This window comes from Bos javanicus, chromosome 7, assembly GCF_032452875.1.
Source record: "Bos javanicus breed banteng chromosome 7, ARS-OSU_banteng_1.0, whole genome shotgun sequence".
Classification (NCBI taxonomy): Eukaryota; Metazoa; Chordata; class Mammalia; order Artiodactyla; family Bovidae; genus Bos; species Bos javanicus.
The window spans coordinates 7,963,139-7,976,244 of NC_083874.1; the positions used below are offsets into that span (position 1 = coordinate 7,963,139).

A 13,106-nucleotide genomic window follows, 5' to 3' on the forward strand; every position below is an offset into this window, starting at 1 on the left:
CAAGCTATAGCTTAAGTCCATTTTCTTCCGTGAAAGGGACAGGACTCCATCAAGTTATGGAATTCCTCAGAGCCCTGGGCCTGTCCCCCGGGGTGGATTAGTCATGTCCAGCAGCTCACACCTAGTCCCGCCTCCGGGAAGGCTGCCTGCCTGGCTGCCCGCCCGCCCGGGCCTCCTGTGTAAAGACTGCCTGGCTGTTCTGCCCAGCCTCCCTGGTCGTCTGGGGTCCTCTGAGTGGGTGGCATCTCCCAGAGGGTGATGACAATCCCCCTGCACACACATTCATGCGGTGCTGCTCCGTGTGCAAGGCCCCGCCCGTCACAGATGCGTTTTCTGTCTCCACCCCTCCCTCTTTTGGGGGGACTCTGGATCCTAACTGCTTCCCTCCTGGACCTTCCAATGATGTTAGCCCAGGAAAGATCTCACTCAACTCAGCCTCAGGAAGAACATTGTGACATCTAGAGTTTCCCCAAGTGAGGAGCGAGGCTTTAGAGGCGAGGCCAGCTGGGCCCACGGCTCCCTGGGGCTGTCCCTCAGCCTGCCTTCTCTGGTGGCCCACTCGGCTCTGTTGGCCAGAGGCGCCCACCAGCCACAGCTGACCCACAGCCCCCTGGAGTCCTCTCTCTGTTTTCATCGTTCCCACTGTTGTCTGTTGGGCATCTTCCCAATTTCTTTGGCCTCTTCTCCTAAAGTCGCACAGGGAAAGTACCTCCTAGGCGGCCTCCTTGCCCCTCTCTTCCCAGGTACATAGACGCAGACCGCAGGAGCTGCCAGGCAGGCCGGGAGTGAGGGACATCTGGGGAGACGTGGCCGTGCCGCCGGCTGACCTGACTCCTGCAGCCCACAGTCCTTGCCCCCGCTGGGGGTCGAGATCTGGGCTAGTAGCACGAGAGGGCTGGACCAATCAGTGGTGAGGGCATTGGAGCCTTTGGGCCCTCTTCGTGCCCATGCAGGTACTCCCCTCAGTTCAGCCCCCAAGAGTGATGGGAGCCGCCGGGTGGGCCACATCATCCAAGCCCTCTGAGAGGCACTGGATAGGCTTTTTTTTTTTGGCTCTAAAAATAAACATCAGCCCTTTTTTGGTCATGAATCCAGCATCTCAGCAGAAAACTGCCTGGCGTGTAAAGTCCCCTAAGGAATAGCGTTTGTTTTAAATGTAGTTGGTGTGTACTTCGAGGCCTGACCGTCTCCTGGCATTTTGGGATCAGCCTCCTCCTGCACCTTGGAGTGGGCTTGAGGAGGTGCAGTTGGCCAGTGCCTGTGTGGAAGCCCTGGCCCCCTCCCCAGCTCCTTGGGACCTTGAGCCCAAGCAGTTGTAACAGCCCCAGACTGCTCTTGGCCTTGGGTTCTGCTCTCAGCCTCCCTGGAGCCCCTCGGGCCCTGCAGTGATACTTGGGAGTTCCTCAGCTGCTCCCGGATTCTCCAGCCGGTCAGCTTCCAGTTGAGCTCGTTTGCCAAACAGACTATTTTGAGCTGCCCTTTGGCCTGTTCCTGATGTTTCCAGTACTGCTTGGCCTGGCTTGGGTCCGGGGGCTTCATGCCCAGAGATTCCCACAGGACAGTTGGGAAGCTGCTGGCATTGTCTTTCTGGGAAGATTCTGCCGTCTTGGAGCAAATGGCAGGCTAGATTCCCATGGCGTCAGCCTGTGTGCCACCCCACCCCTTCCCGCTCGTGGGCACAGAGGCTGTAGCCCCAGGCCAGCTCTTCCTATGTGATCCTTGCATCTTCTCTGTTCAGGGGTCCTGTCCTTGCCCACGGTGCTTCCGTCTGACAGAGAACTTGATCGTTCGATTCGGGCTGGCACCGATGCCCCAGGAACAGCAGAGCGAGCAGAAGCCCGCCCACCCTTTCGGCAGCCTCCAGTGTGCGGGCGCTGGCCGGTGCCAGCCGGGCCTGAGAAGTTGCTCTAGGGAAGGGTGGGAGGCCGGGTGTCTGCTGGTGCGGAGGCTTCCAGTCTGTTCAGTTGAGGGGCTCTGCACCTCTGCCCTTGCCTTCCGTCCTGTCTCCTTCCCTTGAGTTGTGGGGGAGTGGGGAGGAATCAGTGTTTTAATCAGATTTTACAAAAACGTTTTAATTCTTTGTACAATTACCATCTTATGTAAAGCTGAAATTTGTGTTGAGTTCAAGATGTTCATGGAATAAAGATCACACAGTACTTGAGGCCATCTTCATGTAACCCTTTCTAGAGAGTTTTGTGTGGGGGGTGTCTTGGGGCTGGTGTGTGGTGAAGTTGTACACTTCCTGTCTTGTCTTCCTACCACGAGGCGAGTGGTGCATGTGAGCCAGCTGTGACAGCCCCAAATAGGCTCCAGCACCCCTTGGTCCCTGCCGCCAGCCCCTTGAGTCCTCTGGTCCTGGTGGTCTGCTGGGTGCCTCCCACCTTCTCTCCCGCTCTAGGCCAGCCCTACCCCGCACTTCTGTGCAGCTTGGGGGTGATACTCCTGGTGACCTTTCTAAGGCAGCTGATACCCACTCCCTGGATCCTTAAGGGCCCCATTGCACTTTGTCCCTTCTAGTTCCCCCAGTGGGCCTCTCTTGCTCATGGCTGCAGGGAGGTGGTGAGGGCTCAAAGCCACTTGTCCCTCTTCTGTGTTGGAAAAAAGTGTTTTCCCCACCAAGGCTATGAGATGAAAGGCCATCTCAACCCCATCCAACCTTTTCCCTGCGACACAGTGTCCTATCCAGGTCATACTTAATGCACTGACCGCCTTCCTGCCCCCAGCCTCCCTTGAGCTGCAATTTCTGTTGCTGGCATCTACCCTGGGAGGGGAGCCCGGCCTGGGAGAACGCCCCGTCCTCTTCCTCCTGTGTGCCATGCTCCAGCCTTGTGTGTGTAGGGTCCCCTCAGCCCTGGGCTTCCATCTTCTGTGTGGCCCAGCGTTCCTTCACCCCGAGGTCCCAGACACCTGGCTCGTGGCCCAATCCTGCAAATTACCCAAAATGCTCCCTTCATACGTTGTGACTGGAGTGTCCTTTCTACCAGGTCTCATACGTGACCTGTAGAGTCCTGAGCCCTGTATCCTGGTGTCTCTAGTATCTGGGTTTGGGGCTGGGCCTGCAGTTCCCCCACCCCAGGTGTCCCTAGTCACTGCCACTCAGGTAAAAACGTGTCTGTAGCCGCAGAGTTCTGTGTCACTGTCTTACCTCTTGCATGGAATGGTGAGTTCTGGCAGGGCACGAGGTCTCCCTCACCCCTCTAAGTGGCACACTACACCAAGGCCGTACGCCTCTCCAAAGCTTCCTTAGCACTGCCCTCCGTGAAGCAGCTACCAGCGGAGCTAGCCCCACTTTGGGCAAAAAGCATGTGTCCTCCAGCACCAGCGGCAAGAGCCGGTACCCTGGTGAGGAGCGCAGGGGAGGCCACGCGAAGCGACGAGATCCCAGCTCCCACCTGGTGGTCGGTGGCTTCCCTTCCCAGCCTTCGAGCCCTGGCCAGGCTTACCCTCCCTGTCTCCCGCTCCAGGATGTGCACCCAGCGGTGTTTGGCGAGGGGAATCCTGTGGGCCAAAGTTCCTTAGCATGAAGCTCTATAGAGGTGGGGTAGAGGGGCTCAGGATGGCTCTTGCACACTCCTCACAGAGACGGGCACACCCCAGATGTGCCCACACAGTGGCAGCAACAAGCCATGGGCTCCTGAGAAGCCAGGACACATACTTTGTCTCCCTACAGCACATGAACCATGTCCCAACACAGGGACTTCTCTGAGGCTGGTCTCCTGAGAGGAAGAGGAGTCTGGCCAGTGGCCGCTGACTCTGCTGGCCACAGCATCGAGTGCCTCCCTCATTGGTTCCTGGGTCGTCCAGAGAGGCTGGCTGGCTGGCTTCTCTCCCTCCACAAAATGCACAAGCTTGTCAGCACTTCCTGCTTGTCAGCACTTCCTGCTTGTCAGCACTTCCCGCTTGGCAGCGCTCTCCTCGCCTGTCCCACGGCTCTGTGGCCAGGGCCTTGGCCCGTGCTGGCACCAGTGGTCCCTGTCACCACCTGTACATATCTGCTTCTCCTGGGACAATGGGAAGGCGCAAGTGTCAGAGGGCAGTGCAGCTGGAGGCTGCCGAGTTGTTACTTTTGGGCTGTGTGGCTGGGGCAAGTCCCTCAACTTCTCTGAGCCTTACTTTACTAGTTTCTTAAATGGATAAGATCATTTCAAGCACCGTGGTGGTCCCAGGGTGAAGCAGGTTGGGGTGCAGATGCTCAGATCCCTGTGGAGGCCTCTGACTAGCCAAGAAGGGGAGACGGTTGAGCCAGGAGGTCCCTCGTAGTTCAGTCCCCCACACGCTTGGGTGTGTTCTTGTCATGAAGCTGATGGTCTGGAGTTTGGTGGGGAAGCTAGGCATGGTCCCCGCTAGGAAAAAAAGCCGCAGGCAAATGGGTAGGTGACACCCACACATCTTTCCCTCCCCTGTAACCCCTCCCAGACGGAACCCGGCCACCCTCCCTCTCACTGTCACTTGGCCTTTCTCCTGAACTCACCCTCTGTTTTCTCCTCACTCTGCGTGGAAGGCCCACTCCCAGTCTTCTCCCTTAGAGCCTCACCGCCTTCTCTTTACCTCCACAGAGATGGCTCCGAAGTCAAAAAAGAAGGGGCACCCTGGGAGGGAGCAGAAGAAGGTAGGTGGTTTCAGGGGTGTCTTTGAGCAGGTGGGCAGTGGCTGCCTGCTTGTGTGGGCCCTGGCGGGGAGGGGTCCTGTGCTTGGCCCAGACACTGTGGCCTACCTCATGTCAGCCTGTCCTGTCTGTCTGCAGCACCACCACCACCACCATCAGCAGATGCAGCAGGCCCCGGCCCCCATGCCCCAGCCCCCGCCGCCACCGCCACCCCAGCAGCCCCCGCCGCCGCCGCCGCCGCCCCAGCAGCAGCCTCCACAGCAGCCCCCGGCCCCGCCCCCGCCCCCCTCCATGCCACAGCAGGCGGCCCCCGCGATGAAGTCCTCGCCTCCACCCTTCATCGCCGCCCAGGTGCCTGTGCTGGAGCCCCAGCTTCCAGGCAGTGTCTTCGACCCCATCGGCCACTTCACCCAGCCCATCCTGCACCTGCCACAGCCCGAGCTACCCCCTCACCTGCCCCAGCCTCCTGAGCACAGCACTCCGCCTCATCTCAACCAGCACTCGGTGGTCTCTCCTCCAGGTGAGCGGTGACCGCGCCCACTCAGGTCTTAGTACGGTGACGGGCTCCTCTGAGCCACGGGTAGAATCCCTCTTAGCCTCAGTTGTCTGGTTGCTCGGGGTCGATTAGCCGCTCCTTGGCCCCATTCTGGAAATGATGCCAGAAGTGTGGACAGGACAGGCCTTGCGAGGAGAGACCGTGCTTTGGTGCAGAAGATACTGATTCAGGTCTGGTGGGCCAGGCCTCGCAGTGCGAGGTGGGAAAGGATGGGACTCCTCTGTGGCTCCCAGTCAGGGGTGGGAGGGCATGAACTCTCATCCTGCAAGGGATGTGGGGATGACGAAAGACCTGGAGGGTGAGTGGAACGGTTGGAGGGGAGGGAGGAAAGTTAGGGGCACGGAGCACAGGGCAGGATGATGCTGGCGGGGGGGGGGCTTCTTCCTGTAGCCCTCCCTGGATGCCATCCTGACTCTCGAGTTCTGGGGAAGCCAAGGAGGGTGGGGAGAGGTTGCCAGTTGAAGGGAGACAAGTCAGAGGGCGGGATGGAGGAGAAAGGCTGGGCTGGGGGCCGCACAGTGTGTGAGCCTCACCACCTGGCTCCCGTCCTTGCAGCTTTGCACAACGCGCTGCCTCAGCAGCCATCACGGCCCAGTAACCGAGCTGCCGCCTTGCCCCCCAAGGCTTCCCGTCCCCCCACTGTGTCGCCCGCCCTGGCCCAGCCACCCCTCCTCCCGCAGCCCCCCATGGCTCAGCCCCCCCAAGTGCTGCTGCAGGAGGACGAAGAGCCGCCTGCCCCGCCCCTCACCTCCATGCAGATGCAGCTCTACCTGCAGCAGCTGCAGAAGGTGCAGCCCCCCACGCCACTACTCCCTTCCGTGAAGGTGCAGTCGCAGCCCCCGCCCCCCCTGCCCCCCCCTCCCCATCCCTCCGTGCAGCAGCTGCAGCAGCAGCAGCAGCCGCCACCCCCACCCCCACCCCAACCCCAGCCCCCACCCCAGCAGCAGCACCAGCCCCCCCCACGGCCTGTGCACATGCAGCCCATGCAGTTCCCCGCTCACATCCAGCAGCCCCCGCCGCCCCCTGGCCAGCAGCCACCCCACCCACCCACAGGCCAGCAGCCACCCCCGCCGCAGCCTGCCAAGCCTCAACAAGTCATCCAGCACCACCCTTCACCCCGGCACCACAAGTCAGACCCCTACTCCACTGGTAAGTGTCCCCACCCTGCCCCCGGGCTTTGGGGAGGCTGGCTCCAGGCCCAGAATCTCATCCCCGAGGAGCCAGGTGGGTCAGTTGGGCACAGCAGGCTGATGTGAGCTCAGAGCTAAGTCTCGGAGGCTCTGGGTTGGTTGGAGAGACACAGCTGAAAAGAGGCAGTGATACAGTGTTTTAATCAGGTGTGCATCTTGCTTTCAAGCCAAGGTGACAGATTAAGCCCTCAGTTGGTCAGTTTTTTGGAACTCACAGTCAAGATAGCATTACAGTGCATGGTGATTCCTGTAGGAAGGGGAGCTGAGAGCCCAAGGAAGGTACCTCCTCTGCCTCTGGGGGTTGGGGCAGGCTTCCTGGAGGTGACCAAGATGAGCAGGAGCTGGTTTAACAAACAGTGGGGTATAAGGTCCAGGCTGAGCCAGGAGCAAATCTGGGCAGCAGTGGCTCTCTGGATACCTGCCTGAAAAGGTGCTCTGCTTTTGGTGTCAGGAGGCCCCCCTGGTGGAGCTGGAAACATGTCAGGGAGAATTGGGCTGAAGCCCAAAGGTAGCGCACAACTTTCTGGGAAACCACTCGTGTCTTCTGCTCCCAGTCTCTAGCCTGACCTCCACTGCCCATTTTCAGTCAGCAGCATCGGGCAGGCCAAGCCCTCCTGCCTTTCCTGAATACTTGTTTTCTAGGTGTCTCTGACCAAAACAGTCTGGCAGTATTCTTGTTGATGCCTCATGGTGTGGTGACATGTGAGGGTCAGAGCTGAGGGTCCTGGGCTTGGCACATAGACTGTGCAGCCTGACCTGAGGGGTGCTGTGGGTGCTGCCAACAAATTGAATAAAGCTGTTGGCTTAAGGCTGTGATTTTTCCTAAACCTGGTAAAAGCTGTAGGTGCCAAGTGGCTCGCTGTGCACCCTGAGCTGAGAGCAGCTGGCCGTCGTTTCTCGGGAAGACCAGTAACGGTCCCAGCAGCTTGCAGATGGCTGGGGGTTTCCTCGAGTCTGAGACCAGGGCTCGTCTGGTGATGAGATACCTTTGGAAGAGTCAGCATCTGGAGCAGGGCAGGTTCCCTCTGGCTGCCTGTGCTTACAGTCCCTGGGCCCATTTCCGCTTGAGTTCTGTGGCCTAGACTGGGTCACAGGGAGTGATGTGTGTTGGAGTCCAGCTGGGGGCTCTGGGTCAAAGGCCAAGTTTTTGGAGGCCAAGGAGGCTTGGCAAGCGACTCTGGGGAAGGCCAACTTGCAGGCATTGCCCCAGGCTGCTCGGCTCCCCTTTAGGTCCTGCTGAGTGAGCCACCAGGAGGCAGGAGATGCCTCCATGTCACAGGCCTGGGAGCCATCAGCTAGATCCTCCTCAGAAGGGGCTCCCAAGGGAGCGACCCCCCCCGCCGGAGGGGGCTTGTTGTACTTGTGTGTTTGTGGATTTCTGGCAGGCCTGGGCCAAGGCTGCCTGGGTCCCCCCAGCATTGGCTTGGATGAAGGTGGGTGTGCCGGGCCCTTCTCCCTACTCTGTGGGCCTTGCAGGTTGAGTTGTGTTGGGGAGGTTCCTGGGGGTCCGGCCTTAGACCCGAAGCAGCTGTCCAGGCAGACTGGCCTAGTCACATGGGGACAGCTGGGCACCGAGGCTGCCTGCTCTGTGGGGTTACTGACATCCGTCGTGTTTGACCCAGATCGTACCATCGGACCACCTGAAGAACTTTTAAAAAGGACTTAAGTCCAGACCCCACGTAGGCCCAGATGTATCTGTACTTCTTAAAGTTTCTTAATGAAGGCTGTTTTTCCTGACACACAGTGCTATCAACCAACCAGAATTGAGTTCATGGCTCCGTAGAGCCCTGTTTTACAGTGAGCGCAGTGAACATAATGAGCCCAGCTGGTGAGGAATCCGCCTGCAGTGCAGGAGACCCTGGTTTGATTCCTGGGTTGGGAAGTTCCCCTGGAGAAGGAATTTACCCATTCCAGTATTCTTGCTTGGAGAATTCTTATGGACAGAGAAGCTTGGTGGGCTATAGTCCATGGGGTTGCAGAGTCAGACACAACTGAGCCACTAAGCACAGCACAGTGAGCAGAGGGCCCGAGGTGCCAGGGGCTGAGCTGTTGTGGCGCTTCCCTGGCTGGGCTCAGGGCCTGTGACCTCCACACCAGATTGGCTGATAAGCTCCTTGTTCCTTCTCTTAGGTCACCTCCGTGAAGCCCCCTCCCCGCTTATGATACATTCCCCCCAGATACCACAGTTCCAGAGCCTGACCCACCAGTCGCCACCCCAGCAAAATGTCCAGCCTAAGAAGCAGGTAAAGGACAGGGCTGGGCATCAGCCCCCAGGGGTGGGGACAGGCGGGGCCAGAGGTGGCTGTCTGCCTCACCAGCTGCCATGCCTGTGCTGTCCCAGGAGCTCCGAGCGGCCTCTGTGGTCCAGCCCCAGCCTCTGGTGGTGGTGAAGGAGGAGAAGATCCATTCACCCATCATCCGCAGTGAGCCTTTCAGCCCCTCACTGCGGCCGGAGCCCCCCAAGCACCCGGAGAGCATCAAGGCCCCTGTCCACTTGCCCCAGCGTGAGTGCCCTCTCCAACCCCTGCAGAGGTTGAGGGTCTCCGGGAGCCTGCACTGGGTGTGAGCTTTCTGTGGGCCGGTCAGCCATGCCCTGCTGAGGTGGGTAGGGCCCAGGCCCATGGGCTGTTTGTGTTCCAGGGCCTGAGATGAAGCCTGTGGATGTCGGGAGGCCTGTCATTCGGCCTCCTGAGCAGAATGCACCCCCACCAGGGGCCCCAGACAAGGACAAACAGAAACAGGAGCCGAAGACGCCAGTTGCACCCAAAAAGGTAGGAGCAGTTGGAGCCATGAATGCCCTTCACTCCCACCCCACCCAGGGCACTCAGGGAGCTGCCTGGGTGGGTGCATCCTCACACTTCAGGCCTCTTGAGGAGTCCAGGCACAGCAGAGTGCCTCACCAGCCCCGTGGTCTATCTGTCTCACAGGACCTAAAAATCAAGAACATGGGCTCCTGGGCTAGCCTGGTGCAGAAGCATCCCACCACCCCATCCTCCACAGCAAAGTCCTCAAGCGACAGCTTCGAGCAGTTCCGCCGCGCAGCCCGAGAGAAGGAGGAGCGCGAGAAGGCCTTGAAGGCGCAGGCTGAGCACGCAGAGAAGGAGAAGGAGCGGCTGCGGCAGGAGCGCATGAGGTGGGCGTGGGATCTGGGTGGGGCGTGGGGCTCCCTGGGCTCAAACCTGTCCCCATGTGGATGCTGACACAGAGCCCTGCCCTGCTCAGGAGCCGGGAGGATGAGGATGCGCTGGAGCAGGCCCGGCGAGCCCATGAGGAGGCACGGCGGCGCCAGGAGCAGCAGCAGCAGCAGCGCCAGGAACAGCAGCAGCAGCAGCAACAGGCAGCTGCTGTAGCTGCCGCCGCCGCCCCCCAGGCCCGGAGCTCCCAGCCCCAGTCCATGCTGGACCAGCAGCGAGAGCTGGCCCGGAAGCAGGAGCAGGAGCGAAGGCGCCGGGAAGCGGTGAGCCGGGGGGCTTTGCTGGGCACTGCTGGGAAGAGATCCACCCCTGGGGGAGTTGAGAAAGGGGACCCTGAGGTCCAGGAGGTGGCGGGGGCCGAGCTCTCCTTGTTTGTGCTGTGCTGGCCCTCTGGGCCTCCAGGGTGCTCAGGCCTGATTCAGGAAGTACTACAGTGTGGGCTTGTGGGGAGAGCCGTCGATGGAGGGCAGGGCGGGGATTCTGGGAGCAAGGGCAGAGCACGAAATTTCACTTCCTCTTACCCTCCTCTCTCCTCCAGATGGCAGCTACCATTGACATGAATTTTCAGAGTGATCTGTTGTCAATATTTGAAGAAAATCTTTTCTGAGAGCACCTGGGTGACTTCTGACTTTGATTTCCTGGCAAAACGTTGACTCTCCATAGTGTTAGGGGCAGCAACGGAGGCAGTAGCAGCGGCGAGGGGGTGTCTTCAGGCCTGGCTCTCCTGCATGCTATGCCTGGGGCAGGCCTGGTGGGCAGCTGAGGATCGCAGAGCCTGTCTGCCTTACAGCCAGCCGCACGTCCTGCCACCCCCACAGGACATCGGCACAGGGCACGCCTCGCCATGAGCAAGTGCCGGCTAGACCCAAGCCCCGAGTCCCCGCGTGTGGGGCAGAGGCCCTTCTCTCTGCCAAATGTCTACACAGTATACACAGGACATCGTTGCTGCCGCCACCGTGACTGGTTTACTGTCCCCAAGAGCGTGACGTTCGTGACGTCCTGCCCACCGGGAGTCCTTTCCCACACCCCAGCTGCCGCTGCCCACACCCAGGAGACCAGGGCAGGCTTGCAAGAGCTGGAGGTGGCAAGGGCGCTGGCCCACCCCCTTGCTGGCACTGACTTTGCCTTGAACAGACCCCACCCCTCCCTTCCCCTCCCCCCACAAGCCTTTAATTGAGAGCCGCTCTCTGTAAGTGTTCGCTTGTGCAAAAGGGAATAGTGCCGTGGAGGTGTGTGTGTGTCCATGGCAATCTGGAGCGAGGTGACTGTCACACGCGTGTGTGTGGGCCGGCCTCGCCTGGCGAGTGAGGCCACCAACCAAAGTCAGTTCCTTCCCACCTGTGTTTCTGGTTTTGTTTTGTTTTGTTTTTTTCTATATATATATTTTTTGTTGAATTCTATTTTATTTTTAATTCTCTCTTCTCCTCCAGACACAATGGCACTGCTTATCTCTGAAATGGTGTGATCGTCTCCTCATTGAGCGGCGGCTGCCACCGCGCTGTGGGTAGTGTGTGACCGTGGCTGTACTGTGTAGTGAAACATAGTTGGCATATCTTTGTTTGAAGTTTGTTGGTGACTCCACCAAACTGGTGTAAAAAAAACTCAAAAAAAAAAAAAGAAAAACCCACACACACACAAAATACAAAACACACAAAAAAAACTGCCTACATTTTACTCAGTTTCAAACTTTTACTAGTCTGTTTTTAATTATAAAACCAGAAAGCTGCGTTTTCTTATTCTTTTTTCCTCCCCCCATTTGTTGGCTTCTTTTTATTTTTAATGTAAAATCTGTTGGGGTTTTTTTTTTGTTTGTTTTTGAGTTTTTTGAGTTTTTTTTTTTTTTTTTTAAACCAGGAGAGGAAGGGCCAGGGGGTGAGGTGGGCACAAGGGGCCATTAGCCACAGACTGAGGCAGAGACTCCCTGCCTGGCGCTTGGCCCTACCAACCGGCTGCCCCTTCCCGACTTTTTTTTTTAATTTTATAATTGGAGCCCTTGGTGAGGTTACGCGTGCCATGAGAACCCACTCTACACCATGACGCTGGCGCCTCAGTGTTGGCCAAACTCTGGAGTCATTGACTGGTTTGACTTTCATACGGTGAATATGCATTTGGTCTGTACTGATCATGGAATAAACACATCTCTCTTTTTTAATGCTGGCGTCTCCCTGATATTTCTTTGTGAACCACCTGTTGTTGCCTAGGCTAAGTCTGCGCCCCCCCCCACCGCCCAACACACACACACACGCACACACACACGCACGCACCACCTTGGTACAAGAACTACCGCCTGGGACCACCTGGCCTGTCCCTGGGCAGGAGCTGCTCCCTCTAGACTGAAGCTGTTAACTGGGAGCCCAGGTATCCCTTCTCCCTGTGGACTCGAAGTTGGTGACATGCTCCAGCAGAACCTGGCCAAAGTCCAGACAGTATTCTTTCCCTTTGCCCTTCCTCCATCCTGATCTCCCACTCGCCCAAAGGACTTGAGCCACGTCTCCCACCTTGCCTGCCTCTGCCGAACTCCTTTCATTTAAGCTCAGGGTTAACAAGATACTTAGATAATGTACATCTCCCCAGATAGGATCCTCACCCCACTCCACCCCCAAGCCTGCTGGGTGGACACCCTGCTGGGCCTGCCTGTGCACCCATCTGTACACACATGCCCCAGCCACAGGGCAAGGGCAGTACTCAAGAGCAGCCCCCAGTATGTGAGATGAAAGTTTATCACTTACACGTATGCAAAGACACAGTGGTTGAAACATTTCCAGCACTGTTTATTAACCCACACTCTCCTTTTTTTCAAGCAGAAAGGCCCTGTATCTTGGGTTTGGGATCTGCCAAACATCCCAACTGATGGTATATGTAGTTCAGGCATTCAGCCAGAGACCTGCCCCACTCCTGCTCCACACTCCTCCCTACCCTCTTCCCCCTCCCACAGCACTTCCTTATAAACAAACCACTGTGCTGGTTCAAGTGTGACTTATATTTTGGTTCCATGGGGTTTCTTCCTTCTCATCCCACTCTCATTTTTTGTTCCGTGTTTTGTTCAGAAACTTGCCCAGGCCAAGTCTGTTTAGCTGGAGAAACGGTTTGCACCTTCCTTCTAAAGATTTAACTCTGCCATGGCCCTCTCCACACCTCCCTGAAGGGTGTTTCTCTAACTGGGTTGTTATTAGAACTTGGATCTACTATTTAATTTCTCTGGCCACTTCCCAACCCCTCCCACAGTACTAGAAATCTTAGTTCTATACAAGAGTAAGAGGTGTGTACGAGCCCATACTGTACTGTATGCACGGATCGTTTGGCCAATAATTATGTCAGTGAATCTGAGACTTGTATTAAACACTTTAGACATTTGTAGAAGGGAATTCGTAGACTTTTCACTTATATACTAAAATTTTTTTTTTTTTTTTTTGTGCAGTTCTCATTGCAAAAATAAACATTTGTACTGAATATAAAATTATCATCCTGTGACTACTGCTGTCTTTTTGTCTAAGGGTAGAGCTTGGGGATGGGTGTGGGTAGGGGGAATGTAGGAGTCAGTGTTCTGCAGAAGGGAGATC

At 57.5% G+C, this 13,106-nt stretch overlaps 1 protein-coding gene across 2 annotated transcripts in view; it reads left to right on the forward strand.

The window, feature by feature from the left end:
• BRD4 (bromodomain containing 4) overlaps positions 1–11,698 on the forward strand; it is an 87,586-nt gene extending 75,888 nt beyond the window's left edge. The window contains exons 12-20 of one of the 2 annotated variants that reach the window (XM_061421789.1): positions 4,557–4,609; positions 4,745–5,126; positions 5,718–6,311; positions 8,483–8,595; positions 8,694–8,856; positions 8,993–9,123; positions 9,280–9,485; positions 9,575–9,809; positions 10,085–11,698. In XM_061421789.1, coding sequence (XP_061277773.1) covers positions 4,557–4,609; positions 4,745–5,126; positions 5,718–6,311; positions 8,483–8,595; positions 8,694–8,856; positions 8,993–9,123; positions 9,280–9,485; positions 9,575–9,809; positions 10,085–10,153 — 1,946 coding nt within the window. In that variant the 3' untranslated portion in view covers positions 10,154–11,698. Of the gene's footprint in view, positions 1–4,556; positions 4,610–4,724; positions 5,127–5,717; positions 6,312–8,482; positions 8,596–8,693; positions 8,857–8,992; positions 9,124–9,279; positions 9,486–9,574; positions 9,810–10,084 lie in introns of those variants that run through there. The other variant, XM_061421790.1, reaches the window with a different exon arrangement.
• Positions 11,699–13,106: the final 1,408 nt, after the last annotated feature.